The following is a 19,775-nucleotide window of genomic DNA, read 5'->3' as shown; positions in this document are numbered from 1 at the left end:
AGTGACCGAAGAAGATAAAGCCTCTTGGCTCGGCACCTCCATCCCTGCTTTTCCAAGAACTCACCTCGGGGAATCCCGGCTGCTTTCTGCCTCCGGCTGCCTCTCGCCATCTCTCTCCAGCGCGCGGAGGGAGGAAGGAGACGGCCATGGCCACCAACAGCTCCGCTGGGCTACAGGATGCTCTGCTGGACCACGGCTTCGGTGGCACCGAAGACCTCGTTTCCGACTGGTACATCTACGAAACCATGGAGCCGGCGGTGCAGCAGGATGAGTAAGTGTCCAGCCTCACTGGTGGGTGCCACATGTCCCTCTGTTGTCACCCTGGGCGGCTGCCGGCCTGTCCCCTTTATGTAGAGCAATGTCCCCTGAGCAGCACAGCCAGGATTTATTCCTGGCTGAGTGGAAGGTGATAAAAAAGGCTTGTTTTGGCCCCTTAAAAATGTGTAATTTCTTTAGGGTGTTTCTGGCAAGAACTGGGATAAATCCCACAGTGAGCATCTCCGCTAGATGTACTCCCTTTTGCTTAGCCTTCCCCAAAATTCAACATCAAGTTCATGGTGTTAAACTACTGCCCTGATCCCTCTGAAGCCTCCAGAGCTTTTTCTGGCATGGCGAGGGCTGCTCTGGCCCTGGACTTCTGGGCAAGAAGACATGGCAGGGCTGGGATGCTTGGCTGGGAGGGGAAACTGAGGCACAGAGTGACATGACGGTTTATCCAAGGTGTCCCACAAGGCTGGAAACTGGGCGTCCCAAGGCCCGCCCATCAGCATCTATTGTCCCTCTGTTGACTTAGTCCTCTGCGGGTGGGTTTTACACCGCTCAGTTGACTGATACCTAATCCCGAGGGCAAGCAGGAGGAGATCCCGGCGGTGACCAACCCAAAGGGTTTCTCTTCATCCTTCATCTCCTGCATTGCGAAAGAGCCTTTGAAATCTCCTTGCCCGGCCCCCGTTTCGCCAGGTGAAGCCCCCCCTGCACGATCCAAACGTCTGCTGGAGACCTTTGGGTTATTTTCTGGGTGTCCTCCCAGCTGTGGTGGGTGAAGGGATGGGGGCAGCACCGGGAGGTTTGCCCATCTGACGGCTCTTGGATGCCCTGGATTTCAACCCTGAAGCCCTAGCGATACTAAAACGGGGGTTTGGTATCTCTGCGCTCTCAATCTTGTGGGCGGGTGCCCTGGATTCCCAAAGCCTGGATATTTTGGGACAGCGGGAACTTCTTGGTCTATCCAAGGCCAGCCGTTGGCAGAGGAAAAAAACCAAAAGGCAGAAATCGGAGCTTTGCTGCTGTCAGCTGGTCCTATAAAGCCTTTTCTGGCAGGCTGGTGACAGCCTTGGACATATGATGCCACAGAAATCCTAATTTCACTCTTGCACCCTTCCCTACAGCCTTGCTCATGGGGCTCTGCCCTTTCTCCCGTCTTGGTGCTGTGGGGCTTGGGGGGGCATGGGGGGTCCCCCTCTGTGACTTATGGGGTTTGGGGGTTCCCCTCCTGCAAGTGATGGGGTTCAGCTCCCCAGCACGGGGTTTTACTGTCCGGTGTTGGGTGAAGGTGAGTGGGCACGACCCTGCCTGGCCTTGGGGACAGGAGAAGGGCTGAGGACAAAGCAGAGATTACGGGATGCAGCGGAGGCCAGAGAGGGAATAAATAAAGCGAAGCCTGCTCAGCTGGCCAGAACTGCTGCTTTGTGGGTTGCATCCTTCAAAAAGACAGAGCCAGAAGAGGTACGGGTGTAAAAGAGGTAAAAAGGGGGTTCATCCTTCCTCACTGATCCCCTGGCATGGCTGTACGTGCAGGGAGGGCGTCCAGCCTGGGGCCACTGCCGGGTGTACAAACTGGAACACAGGAGGTTCCGCTTAAAGATGAGAAGAAACTTCTTCCCGGTGAGGGTGCCAGAGCCTGGCCCAGGCTGCCCAGGGAGGTTGTGGAGTCTCCTTCTCTGCAGACATTCCAACCCGCCTGGACACCTTCCTGTGTAACCTCATCTGGGTGTTCCTGCTCCGGCGGGGGGGTTGCACTGGATGAGCTTTCGAGGTCCCTTCCGACCCCTGACATTCTGGGATTCTGTGTTATCTCTGTGATCGCAAAGTCACCTCGTGAGGGTGACTTCATCCCCAGTTAGCGATGGTTGCATAGCTCTGCTCTTTACCTCTTCTCGGTATCACACCAAAATCTCCGCTGCCGCCTTGTACATGTAGCCCAACATCTTTGCTTTGCCTTTTTGGGACTAAATCCAACCACACGCTATTTCCCCCCTGTTTTCTAGCATGTTTCCCAACGTAATCCCAGACTGCGACCCCACCATTTCTCCCCGACTGTACCACATCTGCATGGCACCCATCTCTGTAAGTACCTGCCAGCTCCCGGGGGTGGGTTATCATATTCACTGACTCCCAGCTCGGGTCATGTCCATCTACTCCCAAATATCAGGTCTGGGCTCTTCAGCTTGAGCTGGAGAGAGGCTTGAGCTGGGATGCTCTAACAAAGGACTCACACATCTCCACACTTTGTTTTGTGCCTGTAGCCAGCGGAAGGCTCTGATTTATTTTTATTTTTCCCTGGCGTGGTCCCTCTGAGGCTGTAACTCATCAGAGCAGGTTGAGAAGCACCTGTTTCTGCATCAACCACGGCTGGATTTAGGGTGTTGGGTGGAGATGGTAGCTCCCATCACACAGCAGCAGGTCCCAGCCCCCTCCCCGTGTATTTATTGCTCCCTCCATTGGGTTTCTGGCAGCTGGCTGTGCTCATGGGCTTGTCCTTGCTGGTGAAACGCAGGCGTCTCCACCAGAGCTGCTGGAACGGCGTCCCGGGACTGCTCAGGTACCCTATACCCTGGTCCCCAGGGTCTCTGTCACCCCGCAGCCAGGTGGGTGGAGGGATGCTGGGGTACAGCAGGGGATAAACCAGCTCTGGGGCAGAGGATGGAGGCGACAGAGTGATCTGACAGCTCATCCCTTCCTTGCCTCGCAGCCCCGCCAACTTTCTGGAGGAGGAAGGCAACCGCGGGCTGGTGGCTGCGGTGTTCGGCATCTTGTTCTCCTCTCTGTGCGTGCTGGTCCTGGACAGGGACCCTCTGCCACTCATCGCCCAGTCCTCCCAGAGCACCCGGGGTAAGACAAGCATTCTCCTGGGCACCACAGTCCTCCCTACCCAGGATTTGTGCAGCATCCCCTGAGCAGCCTGTTCACTCTGGTCCCTACTGAGGGTGTTGCCATCTCTTCCCTGTTTTTTCTTTCCATGCTCTCTTCCCAATATCCCATCTAGAGTACTGGAAGATCCTGGCTTTACTCTACTACCCTGCCTTCTACTACCCTCTAGTCGCCTGTGCCACTGTCCGGCACAGGCTCAGCTACCTCCTGGGCTGCCTGCTGTCCTGGTGCCACTGCCTGGTCCACATCTGGCAGAAGGTGGATTGTCCCCAGTCGCCGAAGGTACATGTGTCCCATGGCCTGCGGAAGGACTGGGGAGGCTGGTGTGGCCCAGGGTTGGAGGTGGCTTCCTCACCACCACCTTGAAGCGACATTAAATTGTCGCCTGTCCAGGCTGGGGTGGTCTCACATGTGATATCTCCTTCCCAGATATACAGGTACTACTCCACGCTCTCTTACATCCCCATCATCCTCTGCCTCGTGCTTTTAAGCCTTTGGTATCCAGCCCTGCTCATCAGGAGCTTCACCGGCCAGGAGGAGACCTTGGAGAAGGAGGTAATGAAGATCTGTGGGGTGGTAGCATGGGAGAACCCCCGATGGACCTGCATGGTTTTGGGAGCTCTCCTGGGGACTGGCAGAACCGGGGTGCTCCCAGGACACGTGTTACCCGCTTGGCACCGGGAGCTGCCTCTGCCGGCACAGGTCACAGTTCTGTTTATCTTGCTGGATTTGAAGAGGGAGTGGAAAAAAAAAAAAAATCCATCTTTGAAGTAAACTCCTTAGTACAAGAGGCTTAAGGCATCAATGCATCCCATTCAGGCCGGGACTGGGGTCGCCTTGTTTGCCCGGCAGGCTGGATAATCCCCGGTCCTCTGGGAAATGCCAGGCTTTGGTGGGAAGAGAGGAGGAAAAACCTACTTCAAAACCAAAAACCGTCAGCCCCAGCATGGACTGAAGTGACCCCTGGGTGACGGGAAGCGGGTTTTTTGAGCTGTCCTACCGGTGTGCCTGGTTTTGGGGCTGCTTTGTTAGTGGGAACAAGGCAGATTTATTTCCACCTTTGCTGTGCTGGAAGATTTGCTGCCTGCATTGCTCCAACATGTTCATTAGCCAAACGAGGGCTGGGAGCCCGTCACCTGCATCCCATACAGAGAGTGCTGAGGGGCATTGTGCTGGTGATGGGTGGGTGGCCTTGGGTGACGGATCAAGGAGGTGGCTGCCGCCTGGGATGTAGATGCTCTGGAGTCACCTCTCCCTGTCCCCCGCTGTGCTCAAATTGGACAACTTCTTGCTGTTTTCCTTCAGGTTCCGGGGAGAGGTTATTACAAGAAGTACCTAAAGGCTGTGCTGTCCAAACGCCCGCAGAAGGGGAGGTAAGGATGGCACCTTCCTGTGGGATGCCTGGGGATGGGGACAGCATCCCTGGGCTGGCAGCACGTTCACAGCAAAGCCGGGGGGCAGAGAGGGTCCCTGCAACCAAGAGACACCCTTTTTCACCCTCTCCTTCCTCCTCCAGCTCCACAAAGCTAGAAGAGAGCCTCCTCTCAAGGGTCCAGGCGTATTTACGTTCCTATATCTACACTCCCGAGGAAGGTAGGCTGGGGGCTGTGCTGCAGCTCGGCAAACAGGCTGCCCGCCCCATCCCCGGAGAGAGCAAATGCTTTTCTTGGCTCCATCCCCGAAGCATCTGCGCTGCAGCAGCTGCCACTCGCCGCACGTGCGACACCTCGGCTTCGCGCAAACTGTTGCAGTTTGGGGTGGGGAGCTGGACCCCCCCCCGCCGCGGGAGCACGGGTGGGCTGAGGTGGTGCTAATATTGCAGCCTCAGTGCTTGATAAGGGAATAAAATGCACAATAAATTGATAAAATCCCTAACAGCCCAGGAACGGGGAGCTGCTCCTCGCCCCGTCTTTCTGTGCAAGAAGCAGGGGCTGCCCCAGGAGGTGACACCCCAAGGGACACACGGCTGCGGGGACCCGGTGCTGTGGGCACACGAGGTTTCATGGGCTTTTGGGAAAGGAGGATCAACAGGAAGGAAATAATCCAGCTCAAGTATTGAGAAACTGCTCCTTGCAGGGTTTCCCTGGGGAAATCCCAATTAACGTTTGACCGTCCTGTTCCCTTGTCCCTTTGCTTTGGCTGCTGGGTTGGGCGGACCTGCAACCTCCTCTCCTCTTCCCCCCTCACCCCGCATCCCGAATCCTCTCCAATTCTGTGTTCCAGGTTTCCAGATCCCGCTGAAGCTTGTCCTGTCCATCACCACGGCCGTGATCGCCGTCTACCAGGTGACGCTGAGGGTTAAACCCCAAGCAGACCCCACTCCCCACCTTCTTGGCTGTGTCCTCTCGAGGCAGAGGAGCCCTGAGGTCATTGCCACGCCACAATTTTGGCTACGGGGATGGTATTAACGTGCCTCAAGGTATTACCATCCCTCGGCTGAGCCGCAGGAACCGGCCATGTGCTCCCAGGGCTCAGCCAGACTTAAGTCTTTAAGCCAAGGAGGTGGCTCCGTGATGGGACGTTGTGACCCAGGGCTCACGTGGCACCTCTCCCTCGCAGGTCGCCCTGCTGCTCCTGGTCGCCGTCGTCCCCACCATCCAGATCGTGAGGGCAGGAATGACAAAGGACATCGTGGTCTTGTTGGTCCAGTTTGGTTTGGTGCCCTCGGAGAACCCAGCTGTCCCAGGGGACATGGAGAAGGAGCTCAACACCGTCAAGTACTACCTGTGGTCACTGGAAGGTGGGTTCCCAGCCAGGTCCTGCACCCGTAGTTGATTTTTGGAGGGTTTTGGAACTTACCAGAGAGATTTCTAACCCGGAGGCTGGTCCAGGAAACTGGTTGGCGATGGGGCAGCTTCCAAGGGGACTGAAAAACCAGCTGCCAAAGCCACAGCCGTGCAGACATGAAAGGCGTGAGCCTGGGGCCGTGCCAGGCGTCTCCCGGCAGCCGCCGTGTGCCAGGAGCGCCGCGCCGCAGATGCTGCCCTTCGGCTGCAGCCTTTGATATGTGCTGGAATCGAGCAGATGGCCCCCAATCCCCCTGGATACTTAAAAAGCCCTGGATACGGGGGTGTGTGGGGATGGCAGTGGTGTCCTCTCCCTCCACAGCACTACCTTGGGGTGCCACCAGCCAAGGGAGGTCCTTTTTATGGCTTTTCTAGAGTCACCAAGCCCCTCTCACCCTCACTTTTCCCTTCTCTTCTTCCCCCGCCAGCATCCCCTTTTCTGAGACCAACTTCCCAGGCGCTCTCCACCACACCGCCTGCTTATCACGGCTCACTCCGTGATTCTTCCAGTGCTGAGCTAGCCTCGCTCCTTGTATTTCCCCCTGCTGCTTCTCTTTCCCTGCCTCACAACTCATGCCCACCTGGGTGATGTATCGCAAAGCGGGTAGGGAGGGAAACTGAGGCACGGTGCCCCGCTGGGAGTACGTCCATGCACCTTCAATGCCCCCGAGCTACATTTTACAATAAAACCCCATTTCTGGGGCTGTCCGCAGCCCTGACCCGGCTGCCTCCCCCCTGTTTTTCCGCAGTCTGCTACATCAGCTCGCTGGTGCTGTGCTGCCTGCTGACTTGCGCCATGCTGCTGCGGACACTGGCCATGCACAGGTACGGGCTGCTCCCTGCTCCCCCGCCCTTGACCTTGACCTTGGTACCCGCCTGGGATGCGGCTGTGCTCGCTTTCCTTCCCCAGGAACAACCTGAAGGCGCTTTACCAAGGGGCCGTGCTGGATGTTTTCTACAAAGCCCACATCCTCCGCCCGTCCCGACGAGCCGTCGTCTGCTGGATGAGCTTCGCCGGCTTCCAGACGGCTTTTGCCTGCCTGGGTAAAAAGGGTGCTGGGGGTTGGATGGGTGGTGGACCCCCAGATCTAAGCGTCTCTTCCGCCTTTCTTGCCCTGTTTTGCAAAGGAACGGCTGTGAGGCTTTTGTTCCTCTTCTTCCCAAACAAAATCTGTGCTTTGGTGGGGAAGACCAGGCTGAACACCACATGGTAGGGAAGAAAAATGGGGGGAGGGAGGGGGAGCGACAACGCATTTTGGCTCAAGGCCAAATATTAGGATGTGAGAAGCTATTTTCAGATGGATTGTGGAGGTAGGAGCTGGGGAGCCCCCCAGGAGCTCCCTGCACCCCTTTGCAGGTTTTTTTTGCCCATCCAGTGCTTGGCACATCCCCGGCAGCACCGGCTGCATCTCACTGTGCTGCTGTCAACCTACCTCCGGTTTAAAAAAATAATCTTGGTTTTCAAGTCGTTAAAGCAAAGCAAGGGAGGTGAAGCGCCAGTTGCCACAGCCGCTGCTGATCTCAGTGGGATTTATGATGAGCAATCAGAGCTCAGGCTGATTTTTATGACGAGGCATCGTAGCTGCTGCCCCGAGTGATGGCTCTTCATGGCGGGGATGATGTGGGGAACGATAAGAAAGGCTGAACTTGTAATTAAATCCCACGTGGAGCACTGTGTTTGGGCTGGGGGAGGCAGGAAAGGATCTCGCAAGCTTTTTATGGGATCGAAATGAAAGACGTGGTCAGTAACGAGCACGTATTTGAGGAATAAGAACCAAATCTGCTTCTCCAACCTTCCCCACCATGGTTTCTCTCCCTGTGTCTCTCCCTCCCAGGTCTCCTCATCCAACAAGTGATTTTCTTCATCTGCTCGGTGGGGTTTACCTTCCTCATCGTCATCCCGCTTCAGTCCGGCACGAACACGCACCTCTTTAAAATCGTCCGCAACATGTGGTGAGTGCATGGGGATGGGAGACACAAGCGGGTGCCAGGGCCACGGTGTGTTTTGGGGTGCTCTTGTGTCAAGGGGATGCTCTATCTTGGGCTCTTTCAACGTTTCTGCTGCCTGGGATGGTGTCTCGTGCTTGGGACCCTCCTGGTGTCCAACCTGCCTCTTCCCTCCCACCCAGGCCCTTCTGGTTGACCTTGGTGCTTGCTGTCCTCGTGCAGAATTTGGCAGCTCATTACCAGTTCCTGGAGCAGCATCCCCTCCGGAAGGAGCTCACCAACAGGTATGGGGACGTGGCAGGGCAGAGCTGCTCCTCCTCAGGCCCAGGACCCTGGGATTGTGGTGGGTTTACACGTGTCCCTGGTGTCATGGTGTCCTCTGTGCCACAAGCTTAGGGGGAAAGCCTGTGAGTTTGAGGGGTTTAGGCGGCTCTGTGCTTCCGGAGAGTTTTCTTTAGATGATTTAGAGGTCCACGGTCCATTTGCAGCCTTGATTTGGGTGGGGTGAAGCTGGGGAGGTCTGTGCCCTGCTCCACCACCCCCATTTCAAGCCTCAGAGGAAGCCCAGATCCCTCAGGATCGGCTGGACCCATTCAGATGCTGCCAGCTGATGGATTCCCTCGCTCACGCGCGGTGTCACTGCCTAAACCACATCCTCAGCCTGCAGACCAGGGTGACAGCTGGGTCTAAGTGTCCTTCTCCATCCAGCCAGGGCACTTCCAGCACCTCCATCACTTGCCCAGCAATGCCGGGAGGCTGCTGGAGGCTCTCCTGGGTCCAGGGGAGCTGCTCCACCATGTGTCCTGCACCCCAAACCCTCACACTCCCACCGTGGCAGGTTTCTAAATCTTCGAGGAGAAACAGAGACCCTATGTGTGCTGGAGGCCAAGCTTTGGAGTCCTGACGGTGCACCAGGCTGTCTCCTCTCTGAGTGCCTGGACGGGTGTTTGCTCATCTCCACATGGGATGGAGACACCTCAAGCAGGGACCATGTCTGCTGAGGAGTGAGGGAAGGGTGGGAGGATTATTTTGGCAGGATTTTCTGGCAGGGAAGGGCTGTTCTTCCCGTCCCACGGCGTTTGTGTTCCTTACCCTTCCTTCTCCACCCACAGGCGAGCTCTCTACATCGTCACCTACCTGCTCTTTCCCATCAACGTCCTGGTGGGTGTCCTGGCCGGGGTATGGAGGATGGTCATCTCCGGACTTTATAACGCCATCCACTTCTGCCAGCTGGACATCAGCCTGCTGAACCGCAACGTGGAGACCTTTGACCCAGGTAGGTTCCTCTGCAGCACCTCTGTGAGCAGGGAGCTCCCGGGGGATATGGCCAGGGACACCTGGAGGTGCCAGGACCAAGGGTGGCTTCATGTCCTCGTGCTCTGCGCTCGGAAGGGGGCAGGTGGGACAACAGGAGCAAGTGTTTTCTCCTGCTGCCTGCTTGCTCCTGCTTTTCCACCTGTCCCCAAGGGTGGCTGATGCCCTACTGGGGTCCCCTGGGCTTCGCTGGTGGCCAGACCCCCTTCCCATGGGCAGTGGACCTTCATCAGCTCGGTTCTAAAGGCAGCAGGGAGATGAATTCAGCCCTTCCTCTGTGTTTCATGCTGGGATTTCAGGACCGGAGCACGTCCACCACCCTCCCCTTTGCTCCAGGGCAGGAGGGAGGGGGGAACTGTGAGATCTGCCCCCCCTACACGTGTTTACTGTTGGGTTGTGTCCCCCCAGGCTACCACACGTACTGCCACTATCTGAAAATCGAGGTCAGCCAGTCCCACCCGGTGATGAAAGCTTTCTGCTTGCTGCTCCTCCAGCCAGCCGGGCCCGAGGGGCCGCGGGGGCTTCAGGCTGGCGACATGGAAGAAGGTGAGACCTTCCCATGGCCAACCATGGGGGATGAAGGACCATCGCCGGGGGGTGGCATTGGGGTGTCCTCGGTGGCTTTGCTGCTCCTCTAGAGATGCTGGTGGTGCCTTGGGGTGAAGGTACCATTCTGTGGTTGTGGTGTCCTCTCCACTTGGATGTCACCTCCTCTGTTTGGTGTGTGACCACCTCTCCATCCCAGGAGCTGCTCCCATTCCTCTGCCCATGCAAGTTCTCATCTGCTTTCACCCCAGGGTGTAGAAGGCATCTGGGCAGCCGGGGCTGAAAGCACCACGTGTGTCCCCTCCGTCTCCTTTCAGGCATCCAGCTGATGCAGCCCAAGAAGGCGCCGCCCAGCAGAGCCAGGTTTAAGCAGAGCCGAGCCCGCTGGTGGCTCGCCTACACCCTCCTCAACAACCCCTCGCTGACAGCTTGCCGGAAAACCGCCCTCTCCGACCCCACGGCCAACGGCACCCAGCTCAGCCCCCCCAAACCCTGACCTCCGGAGAAGCCCCCACCTCTCTCTGCCTCCCACACATGCTCCTGCCCCATCCCCGTGTCCCGTTGACTCTCCTCCTGTGCTGGCAGGAGTTTTGGGCACCTCTCGCCCCTCTCCAGCCTCTGGTCCCTCTCCAGTGGTGCTGGGGCTGGTTTTTAGCTCTAGGTCCATGCTGAGCCACCACCAAGGTCCAGAGGTGAAGATAAACGGGTCACCTCTAAGCGTGGCCTGGACAGAGAAGGGTTGATGAGCCAAGATAAACCCTTGGGGCAGCTCAGCAACATCTTAGGTGTCACTCCTGCAACAAGCTCACCAGTTCTTGACAGTTGCCTTCCCGACACGTGGCAAGGCAGGCACGAATCCCCAGCACTGGGGTAGCAAGGAAAGAGGGAGAAAGGGGATGTTTGCATGTGTGTTGGGATCCTTGACCAGGCTAGGCATGAGGAAGCCCCTGCCGAGAAGATCCCCACTGCCACCCCCAGCCCCAGCTTCTCCCTTTTGGCTCTGATCCTGGCTCTCTGGCACCATACCTAACCCCAGGACTTTTTTTTTTTGTCCCCAATTTTGTGAGAAAATCCCACAGCTCTGGGCCATGAGGTTGCAGAGCCCTTTGTTTTCTGCTCCCCGTAACTCTCATCCCCTCGGTGGCTCTTGCTGCCACCCCCTGTTTTATTTAAAGCCAGCGACACCCCAGGGCTGGTGACCCTCTGAGCGAGCTGAGCTTGAATCCGTAGAAAGCAGTTTTACACCTCGCTCGGATGTGCCGAGTCGGGGAAGGTTAATAAATCACATACCTCATTCCTACGCTCAGGGTGTGCTTGGTCTCTTAGCTGTTCCTGAATAAGCCAGACCTCGCAGGAGGGACATGAGGACTATCGTAGCCTATATACATATGACATATTTTGGTGATGGTTGGGACAGACCTTGCTCCAACCACATGGAGCAGAGGCTTCGCGGTACATCTGCTTGACCTGGATGCGATGGGACCAAAATTGTGATGCCTCCTCCTCACCTTGGAGAAATTTGAATGCAAAGCTGACCGGTTTGCTTTCCCATCAAAAACATCTGGCCCCTAAACCACAGGATGGGAACAGAAACGGGACATTTTGTGGTTAAAGCACCAAAGGTAGGTGTCCAGGCTGTTACTGGATCACCTCTTCACATGATGCGTGCCTTGAAAATCCTGCCTTTGCTGTGGTTTGGGGGTGAGTGAGGCTGAGCTCTGTGCTTTGGGGTTTGTCTAGAGTGTCCTGGCATCTTCCTACAACACTGAAGCTCCCTGGGTGGGAGCCTGACCCCCTCCCTGCCCACCCCAGCAAAGAGAGGGGGGGTCCCTGCCTTCATCTGCTGCCCAAACCACCACCCGCTGCGCTTGGATGCTCCAAGCCCTGTCGCAGCCGCTGCCCTGACCGGTCCTAATCGTCTTGGATTAGCGTCTGGCACTTAGTACAATGTCACCAGGCTGGGTGACAGCAGTGGTGGTTTTTCTTTTTACGACAGCAGGAGCCCAAGGTGCAATTCCAGCTGTTTTTTCCCAGCTTTGCATGCTGGGGTTTGCGTGTCTGAGCACAGGACAGATGCGGTGCTGGGTCTCCTGTGTGTGCCGGGTGAAGGGATGTCCTAAGGCCAAGGCTGAGCTTTCCCTTGCAGCCCATCCCATCTCCAGCCTCCCAGGCACTGGGGCTTTGAAGGCAGCCTCATAATCCCTAAAATCTTGCGCAGCTCCGGGCCACGGGTGGAGCTGGATTTCAGCATCTGTTTACACAGAGGCTTCCTGGAGATGTCTTGGCTGGGGCTGAGATGAGATGACAGCCCTAGGAGGAAGGCAGCGGGTGGCTTCATCGATTTGCTTGTTTTCTTTTTTTTGACATAAGCAGGGTGCCCTGGGGGTGAACTGAGCTGTTCTTCTTCATGGTGGCTTCTCACCTCCTCTCTAAACCGTCAACCATGGGATAGCTCTGCCATATACATCTCCAGTCCCCTCCACCCAACCTTGAACTGATGGTTTAGGGATCTGATCCAGCTGAAAACAGCCCTTAACAAAACCAAAAAAGCCCATGTAGGGAATGGGAATTGAGGTCTGGGTCATGCTGCGAGGGACAGAGAGGAGCTGATGGGGGTTGTGGCATCCCGGGCTTGGTGGCCGTGGTGAGTGGGGATGGTGATGCCAAGTGTGAGATCACCTGCAGCATCCAGCCCAGGAGCTGTGCGGCTGGGTGTCCTGCTTCTTGTGGCTGAGAGATGCTTAATATTACCTGTAATTTGCCACAGAAGCTATGGGTAAACCGGGCAAATGCAGAGGAATTCACCTTTCTGGAGACAAAACAGCCAGGCAGCAGCAAAGCTGGGGGAGCAGTGGCTCTGCAAGGTGGGCAGAGACTGTCAGGCATGGTTTATGCTGCTGGGACCCTAAATCTTTTTTTTTTTTTTATTCTTAACCTAGGCTCCAAACCTTGTTCCCAGCCGAGGTTGCCGGAATAAGCTTCTCTACTCTGCTATTCCCGGGCAGGCAGGGAGGGGAGGACGTTAAAAGTTGTATCCTATGAAACGAAAACCGAAACTCTCGTTAGGGCCGTGATGTTTTTCATCCCTTCTGCCTGTAATGGGAAAAATATGTGCCTGCTTGTCAGCATCAAAGCCGATCATGTGAGGAGCTGCTAGCTGTTTCTGGGCTGGTTCGGGGCTGTTTCTGGGCTGCATCCTCCCTCTGTGGTCATCATGGCAGGGATGCTACAGCACGGGGAGGGCTTTGGGGTGAAAGGGGGCTGGCGACGAGCTGTGGTACCCCAGCTGATGCTGAGTCTTGGGGGTTTGGGAGTGCACAGAGGCAGCACGCACCAATTTGTTTAAAAAAAGGAAAAAATAATGGTTATTTATTGCTCTTGGGACTTTGCTGTCCGTACAGCTTTGGTTATAAGGCAAGGGGTCCCCCAGCACCCCGAGGCAGCTGGGTATGGTGTATATGTTCCGCGTGGGAATGCTAAAGCACTTAAGGAGTGTGTTTATGGCTTATAGGTCAGCTCAGCTTCTCTCCGTCATCTGGGTTTTCCCAATCTTTCTTCCTCCTGCTCCGTCATCCAGCCCCCACTCGGTTTCCCGTCTGAGAGGAGCGCTGGGAAATTATTTGGGTCTCTTTGAGCTCAATCCCTCCATCCGGGGTCAGAGCAGGGCAGCTCGGTGGGGCCAGCCCAGTCGAGCCGCTTGGACCTCAGGCTTTGGAGGTGGAGGAAAAATCAGCTGCATCACATCTGAGAGAGGTTCTGAGGGTAGCAGGGCCGGATCCTGTGACATCCAGGGCACCCCGGGTGCTCCCAGCAGGGATGAAGCCTGTGGGAAAGCTTCTCCTGCTCCACCAAATGGCCTGATTCAAGCCCATGGCCCCATCCAACATGTCCTACAATCCCCATCCTGCGACAAAGCACCATCAGATCTCTGTCCTCCCAAAGCCACGTGCCCTGGGACCCCATGACCAGGCCATCTCCCCGCTCGCAGACTGGTCTTTCTGCTCCTGGTGCTTCACGTGAGGTTGGTGGTAGGAAGGATGCGCCTGGCCAGCCAAGGACCCAGGTACTGGTCACGGTGGGGATGTCATCTCTGGTGTCACAGGTCCCTCTTTGCGAGACATCACCTCCCTGGTCACGGCTGGCTGCTGCAGGTGGTGGAGAGCTTGTGGTGTGCTCTGGGGATGGATGGTGGTCACCCTGTTGAGGGTGGACTTGAATCCTTTGGTCTCAGGAGGGAGATAAGTCAGGAGATGGCAGATTTAGAGGCCTGGAAAGCAGGTATGGATCTGCTCTGCATCACCCGAGCTTATTTGAAGCTCTCACCTAATGGAGCCCAGCCCCGACTCCCATCGAAGGAGGGGCTGAATTACCAGCCCTGGGCCTGAGTCTTGGCCCCCTTTGACTCCTGCCCGCCCGCAGTTCCCAGAAGCTCAGCAAAGGCATGGCACTACGTGAAGATAAATGCTACAGAAAGAGGGGGAACCCCCGAGGCACCGTTTCCTTCTCCCCGCTTTAACGGCAGAGCGCAATGCCCAAAGCCAGCAGGAGGGTCCCCAGGGGGACCTGGGGCACCGTTCCTCCAGCCCTGCCCTTCGACTCCCTCGGCATGTGGTAAACGATCACCAGCTTTTCTCCGGCACCGGAGGGATCCATTTCATCCCCCTTGTAGCAGCTCTGACCCCCAAGGTGGCTGGCTAAGGGGTCATCTCGCAGCAGGTCTTCAGCTGGATTCTCTGACCCAGCCAAAGCCACGTTGACCGAGACATCCCGCATGCCCACATCATTGACAGCAAGGCAGGTGTAGGTGCCTTCATCCTCCTTGCTGAAGTTGGGGATGGCCATGGTGCCATTCTTGAAGACCCAGAAGCGCTCTTGGCTCTGCTTGACGTTTCCGTCCCGCGCCACGTTGGGCCCGTTGATCTCAACGCGGCGGCTGGAGGTCTGGATCTTCCACCTGATCTCCGGCGGGGGGCTGCCCGCCACGCTGCAGTGCAGCGTCAGGGTGAGGCCATCGTACGCAACGGTGTTGTCCAGGTTGGAGAGGTAGGTGAGCTGCACGGACGGAGCAACGCAGTGGTGGTCGGGGATGTCGGTCACTGCCCTGCCCTTCAGCCGCCCAGGAGCCACACACAGAGTGGACCCCCCTTTTGTGATGGAGACGGAGGTGTTCTCGGTCCACTTCTTCAACCAGAAGACCTTGCAGGAGCAGTTGAAGGGGTTGTTGAAGATCTGTAGCTGGGACAGGGAGGGAAGATTGTCAAAGGTGCCCTCGGCCAAGGTGGTCAACTCGTTGTCGTTGAGCCAGAGGGAGCGCAGGTCCTTCAAGGAGCGGAAAGCGTCCCGGGGCAGCCCGGCCAAGCGGTTGTTGTTCATCTTCAGGATCTGCAGCCCGCTGAGGTTCTGGAGGTCCTGCCAGGGGAAATCTGCAATCTTGTTGTGGCTCAGGTCAAGATTCTTCAGGTGCACCAACAAGGCGAAAGCCCCCGGCTCCACCACCCCGATCTGGTTGTAGCCCAACCACAGCGACTGCACTTCGGGAACCTCTGCAAAGGAACCCTGCCCCAACCATCCGATCCTGTTGGCTGACAAGGTGAGGATGGTCACGTTGGAGGACAACCCCTCAGGTACCTCCTGCAGGTCCTTGTAGGCGCACTCGGCCAAGAGCCGCCCGTTCTTCTTGGTGGAGCAGGAGCAGGCGCTGGGACAGGCCAGGCAGGGTCCCAGGAGCATCGCCAGCCCCAGGCAGCAGAGCAGGGGCCTCATCCTTCCTCCTGCCAACAGAGACAGGGGGAATGAACGGGACAGGTTGAGCCAAGATGGGGATCTGGTAAGATCTAAGAGGAAGAAAAGCGAAGTGTCCATGTGGTTATCTCCAGCACTTCAGCTGGAAAAGGCTATTCGACATATTCCCTAATCTGAAGAGTGCAATTCCTCACCAAGAGCAGAGCCTTTGACTGCCTGTGTGAGTGGGGATCTTACCCCTAAACCCTTTCCTTTCCCCACTACAAAATGCCTCTTTTTGATTTTTGATGAAATACCAACCCCCCGAGTTGCTGTTTCCCCAGGTTTTGGGATGAAAAGTGGAAGCTGGAGGTTCAGAGTTCACCCTGCTGAGGCTGGAATGAGGAGAAACAGAGCAACCCCAGCTCTTTCACAACCAGCCTTCCCTTAAACCATCCAGTTGCTGAGATTTTCAGCACGCTTTCAGACCTCAAACCAACCCCCCATCTCCATATTTTTTCCATGTCATGGAAAAAACCAGCTTCTCAAGTGCTGCTTTTTTTTTTTTTTTTTTCTCAGCAAGAGAGTGTGGGGTCCCTGGCTGCTGGAAATCTTTAGAGTGAAATATTTCGGAGCTAACTCCTTATTTCCCTCCTTGCCTTGCCAAAGGGACTGTGCACGCTCGGTTCCCGGCGTCTGGAAGCCGTGTCCCACCCGGGAAGAGGTTAACGGCAGCTCTGCAAGGAGCTGGCAGCCAGACCCCTTTGTCTGCGCCTTGTAGGCAAATTTTGCTGCTCCTTCCAGTTCCCAACCCTGTCATTTAGAGCAGGAGGGGGGAGACATTTTATTGGCAAGGGAGAGGCTGAATAGGCCCCGCATGACAACTTTGGGGTGGGAGGCAGAAGGAGCCACAAAGGGCCCTGTCCTGCAGGGACAGACACTCCAGGGCTGGGTTCAAGGGATGGGGAAGGAGCCCCGAGGGCTCTGGGGGTGAAGGAGGGGTGAGAGCCCAGCGCTGGGGGAGTGGGTTACCCCTTGACTGATGCATTTAAAGCTGCTCGCTGGTGGGTTTTTTGGGGTGCCCCCCATCCATCCCAGCAAGGCAAAGCATAGGTGCCGGCTTGCAGGGGTAGATCCCCATCACCCCAAGCAACGGGACGCAGGGGGAGCAGGGCCGGGGGCTCACCCCCAGGGCGGCAGCGGGACGAGGTGGGGATCCCACGCCTCTTGAGTTCCCCGAGCACCCTTCCACCCCGGCTCCATCCCAATCTCCCCCTCTACCTCCAGCATCCCACCCCCGGGAGGGGCCGTTACCTCTCCCCGCCGCCTCTCTCGCTGCCCCCCGGCCGGGGCGGGCCGAGGCAGCCCGGGGGCGGTGGAAGCAGGGCCGGCACGTCGCATACCAGAGTCGTGAATAACCATCCAGCCCTCCCTCCCTCCTTCCCTTCCCGGCCCGGCCAGCCCGCTCCCCCCGGCCCCGCTCCCCCCCGATTCCCCGCTCCTCTCCCCGGCCCTCCCGCCCCTTCACCGGCAGCTGCAGGGGGACGGAGCCCGCTCGCCCTCGGTCCTCTGGAGCAAACGGGACCGCCGGTTCCCTCGGCCCTCGTCGGGCTTCTCCTCCCCTCCCCGTCCCCCGGGCCCTTTTGTTTTCCATGGCACCGACCCACTCCCGCTGGCGGAAAACGGCTGCGGGGGCCCGTCCTCCTCCCGTCCGCCCCCCCGGAGCTGCTGCGGCGCCCGGTCCCCTCCCGCCCCCAGGACTGGGGGAGCATCCCAACCTCTGCCCCCCGAACGGGAGGAGCATCCCAACCTCTGCCCCCCGAACTGGAGGAGCATCCCAACCTCTGTCCCCAGAACGGGAGGAGCATCCCAACCTCTGCCCCCCGAACTGGAGGAGCATCCCAACCTCTGCCCCCCGAACTGGAGGAGCATCCCAACCTCTGTCCCCAGAACTGGAGGAGCATCCCAACCTCTGCCCCCCGAACGGGAGGAGCATCCCAACCTCTGCCCCCCGAACTGGAGGAGCATCCCAACCTCTGTCCCCAGAACTGGAGGAGCATCCCAACCTCTGTCCCCAGAACGGGAGGAGCATCCCAACCTCTGCCCCCCGAACTGGAGGAGCATCCCAACCTCTGCCCCCCGAACGGGAGGAGCATCCCAACCTCTGCCCCCCGAACTGGAGGAGCATCCCAACCTCTGTCCCCCAGCCCTGCATCTCAGTCTTGTCCCATCCCTTGCTAGGGGAGACCTGGGGGGCAGGGTGGAGGTGAGCGGCTTTTGGAGGACATGGGGAGGCTGCTGACTGGTGAGTTGTCTCTGAGGAGAGGGGGGAACGATTTTGGGATCTTGGGGGCAGCAGGACACCCCGCTGTTGGGCTATGTGGGGCTGGGGCAGGGCGGGAAGGAGGGTGGGTGGGTGCTCAGAGGCTGGTGAGGGTGACAGGAGAAAGGAGGATGAGCCATCAAGGTACAGGGAGGTCACCCGGAGCCATCTTCCCCACAATAAAAAGCTGATTAAAGCTTTTGCAAATAGATTACAGGGTGTTCATCCTGCAGTCACCATCCTCCAGCCTGGCAGGACCACTCAAGCAGAGGTGGGCATCCAGGACTGGGATGCTGAGCAATCCTTGCTCCCTGCCCTCCCATATGTACAAACTGGAGCATCTCTGGTCAGAAACCCGGGGTTGAAGCAACACAGTGTAAATCACCTGCAGCATGGGGGCACTAAGGCATCTCCAGAGGTGTGAGCACTTCCATCCCGGAGCTAGCCAGACCGTCTTTAGAAAAGACCCCGAGTAAGATGAAAGTGGAGCAGGGGGAGAGCTGGAGCCCCTGAGAGAGCTTCAGCTCCATGTATCCCAGCCACAGCTCCCTGTCCTCACAATAGTGCTGACGCAGCTGTCACTGAGGCCAGGCTGTGAACAGGCTTGGGGTTAAAAATAGTGCCGTGCAAGGCAGAAGGGGATTATGTTGAACTTAGAGCAGTTCATGGGGCGGCCTCGCAGCATGGGTGCTGCAGGACGTGCTGGTGTGCCAGGTGAGCTAGGAATTTTCTCCATAGGGGTCAGGACCTGTTTTGCAAGGCATTTAGAGGGGCTGACAAGACCCCTCTTGGGTGTGATACTCTTGGTGGCAGGGCCAGCACGGGGTTTGCTTCCTGACCCCTCCTGTGCGTTGGTATTGCTGGTGCCCATCACCTCAGAGCAGGACAGGCTGATGTCTGGCTGGAGGTGGATTGTCCATCATCTCCCCATGCTGTGAAGCTCATCTTGAACAGTGTCAAATCCTGTCTGGGAGGGTTCAGGGGTTCAGAACCAGTGGAAGAGGCAGAACATAACACACAATTTGGAGATGGAGAGAGGTGAAAGCTTCTTTATTCTGGGGCTGTCCTGGGCAGAGGGTGTCAGACGCCTTCCCACAGTTTAGGTGACACCATAAGTGTGTGACAGCCTGGGCTGCGTGGGCGCAAGCTTGTCACTGTCACATGTGGGCACATCCCGCTCAGCCCCCCGGCTGGTGACAGGCTCTGCAGAAGGGTTAATGCCTGAGGAGGGACCAAGCCACCCTGCTGGGATGCTTTAACCCTTTCCAGGAGAAACCCTTTCCAGCCCCCCTGGATGCGGAGGGGTTGGGAGGATGCAGAACTCCATCCCTGTGAGCCCTTCTTCTGCCTTTGGGTACCTGGTGCTAATTAATGCCCTCCTGAAAAGGAGCAAATCTCCGAGTAATCCAGCATCATCACGGCGAAATTCCCTGTAGATACGTTAGGCGGGGAAATCTATTACTCCCTAATTAAATGGAGGCAGAAATGATTGTTCTTTTTCTATTCCTTATATGTTTCTAAGCGTGAAACTCAATTATAAATGTATCCGCAGAAGTGGGTTTGTGTACAAGGGGGAATCTCTTATTGGCACGGGGTTTTAAAAGCTGGAGCAAACACCTGGGCTACTGCAGAGCAGCCTCAAATTCTCAGGGTTTGGGGGATTTGGGTGGGTACCCCCCTGCCCACTGCCTCTTTTTCTTGCCGACCTGCTTTGTCTGTCTCCCCCGTGCTCCTTGCCGCAGGAGAAAGATGCAGAGGCTGGACTTAAAATAGAAAACTGTTCTCTGGAGTGCGGAGGAATGAGTGTTTGCTTACGGAGGGCTCTGCCAGCATGCAGAGGCTGTGTTTGGGGAGGCGAGGGGTGTCAGTGGGGCCACCCGTGGGTGCTGGTGAGTGGGTGACCGTCCCCATGCGGCGGCTGGACGCTGCCTCTCAAGCAGGGACACTAGGAGGGCATGTGGCTTGGTAGCTCCAGATAAGAAAAGCAA

General features: G+C 57.3%; 2 protein-coding genes across 6 annotated transcripts; one reads left to right on the top strand and one right to left on the bottom strand.

The window, feature by feature from the left end:
- Positions 1-146: 146 nt before the first annotated feature.
- On the top strand, positions 147-10,239 carry STRA6 (signaling receptor and transporter of retinol STRA6). The gene is made up of 17 exons (XM_065642025.1): positions 147-271; positions 2,268-2,346; positions 2,736-2,821; positions 2,972-3,111; positions 3,266-3,432; positions 3,580-3,705; positions 4,456-4,523; positions 4,667-4,743; positions 5,374-5,435; positions 5,710-5,890; positions 6,686-6,761; positions 6,847-6,980; positions 7,772-7,889; positions 8,066-8,167; positions 8,996-9,159; positions 9,606-9,743; positions 10,061-10,239. Exons 1-17 carry the CDS (start codon positions 147-149, stop codon positions 10,237-10,239), a joined length of 2,022 nt encoding a protein of 673 aa, XP_065498097.1.
- A 2,872-nt stretch (positions 10,240-13,111) lies between these two features.
- Positions 13,112-17,128, bottom strand: ISLR (immunoglobulin superfamily containing leucine rich repeat). Of its 5 annotated transcripts, none has more exons than XM_065642170.1 (2): positions 16,993-17,128; positions 13,112-15,577 (listed from the first exon to the last, which is right to left on the bottom strand). In XM_065642170.1, the coding sequence occupies exon 2, from the start codon at positions 15,504-15,506 to the stop codon at positions 14,256-14,258; it is 1,251 nt and encodes a 416-aa protein (XP_065498242.1). In that variant the 5' UTR covers positions 15,507-15,577; positions 16,993-17,128; the 3' UTR covers positions 13,112-14,255. The 5 variants fall into 5 exon arrangements, with proteins under 5 accessions (XP_065498242.1, XP_065498239.1, XP_065498238.1 ...); XM_065642167.1 differs by having other exon boundaries at positions 13,112-15,514; positions 16,993-17,071; XM_065642166.1 differs by lacking the exon at positions 16,993-17,128 and adding an exon at positions 16,779-16,862.
- Positions 17,129-19,775: the final 2,647 nt, after the last annotated feature.

The sequence above is a fragment of the Caloenas nicobarica genome, chromosome 10, assembly GCF_036013445.1.
Source record: "Caloenas nicobarica isolate bCalNic1 chromosome 10, bCalNic1.hap1, whole genome shotgun sequence".
In the NCBI taxonomy this organism is placed as follows: domain Eukaryota; kingdom Metazoa; phylum Chordata; class Aves; order Columbiformes; family Columbidae; genus Caloenas; species Caloenas nicobarica.
The sequence above is the reverse complement of the archived record's forward strand: the minus strand, read 5'-3'. Positions and strand labels throughout refer to the sequence as shown.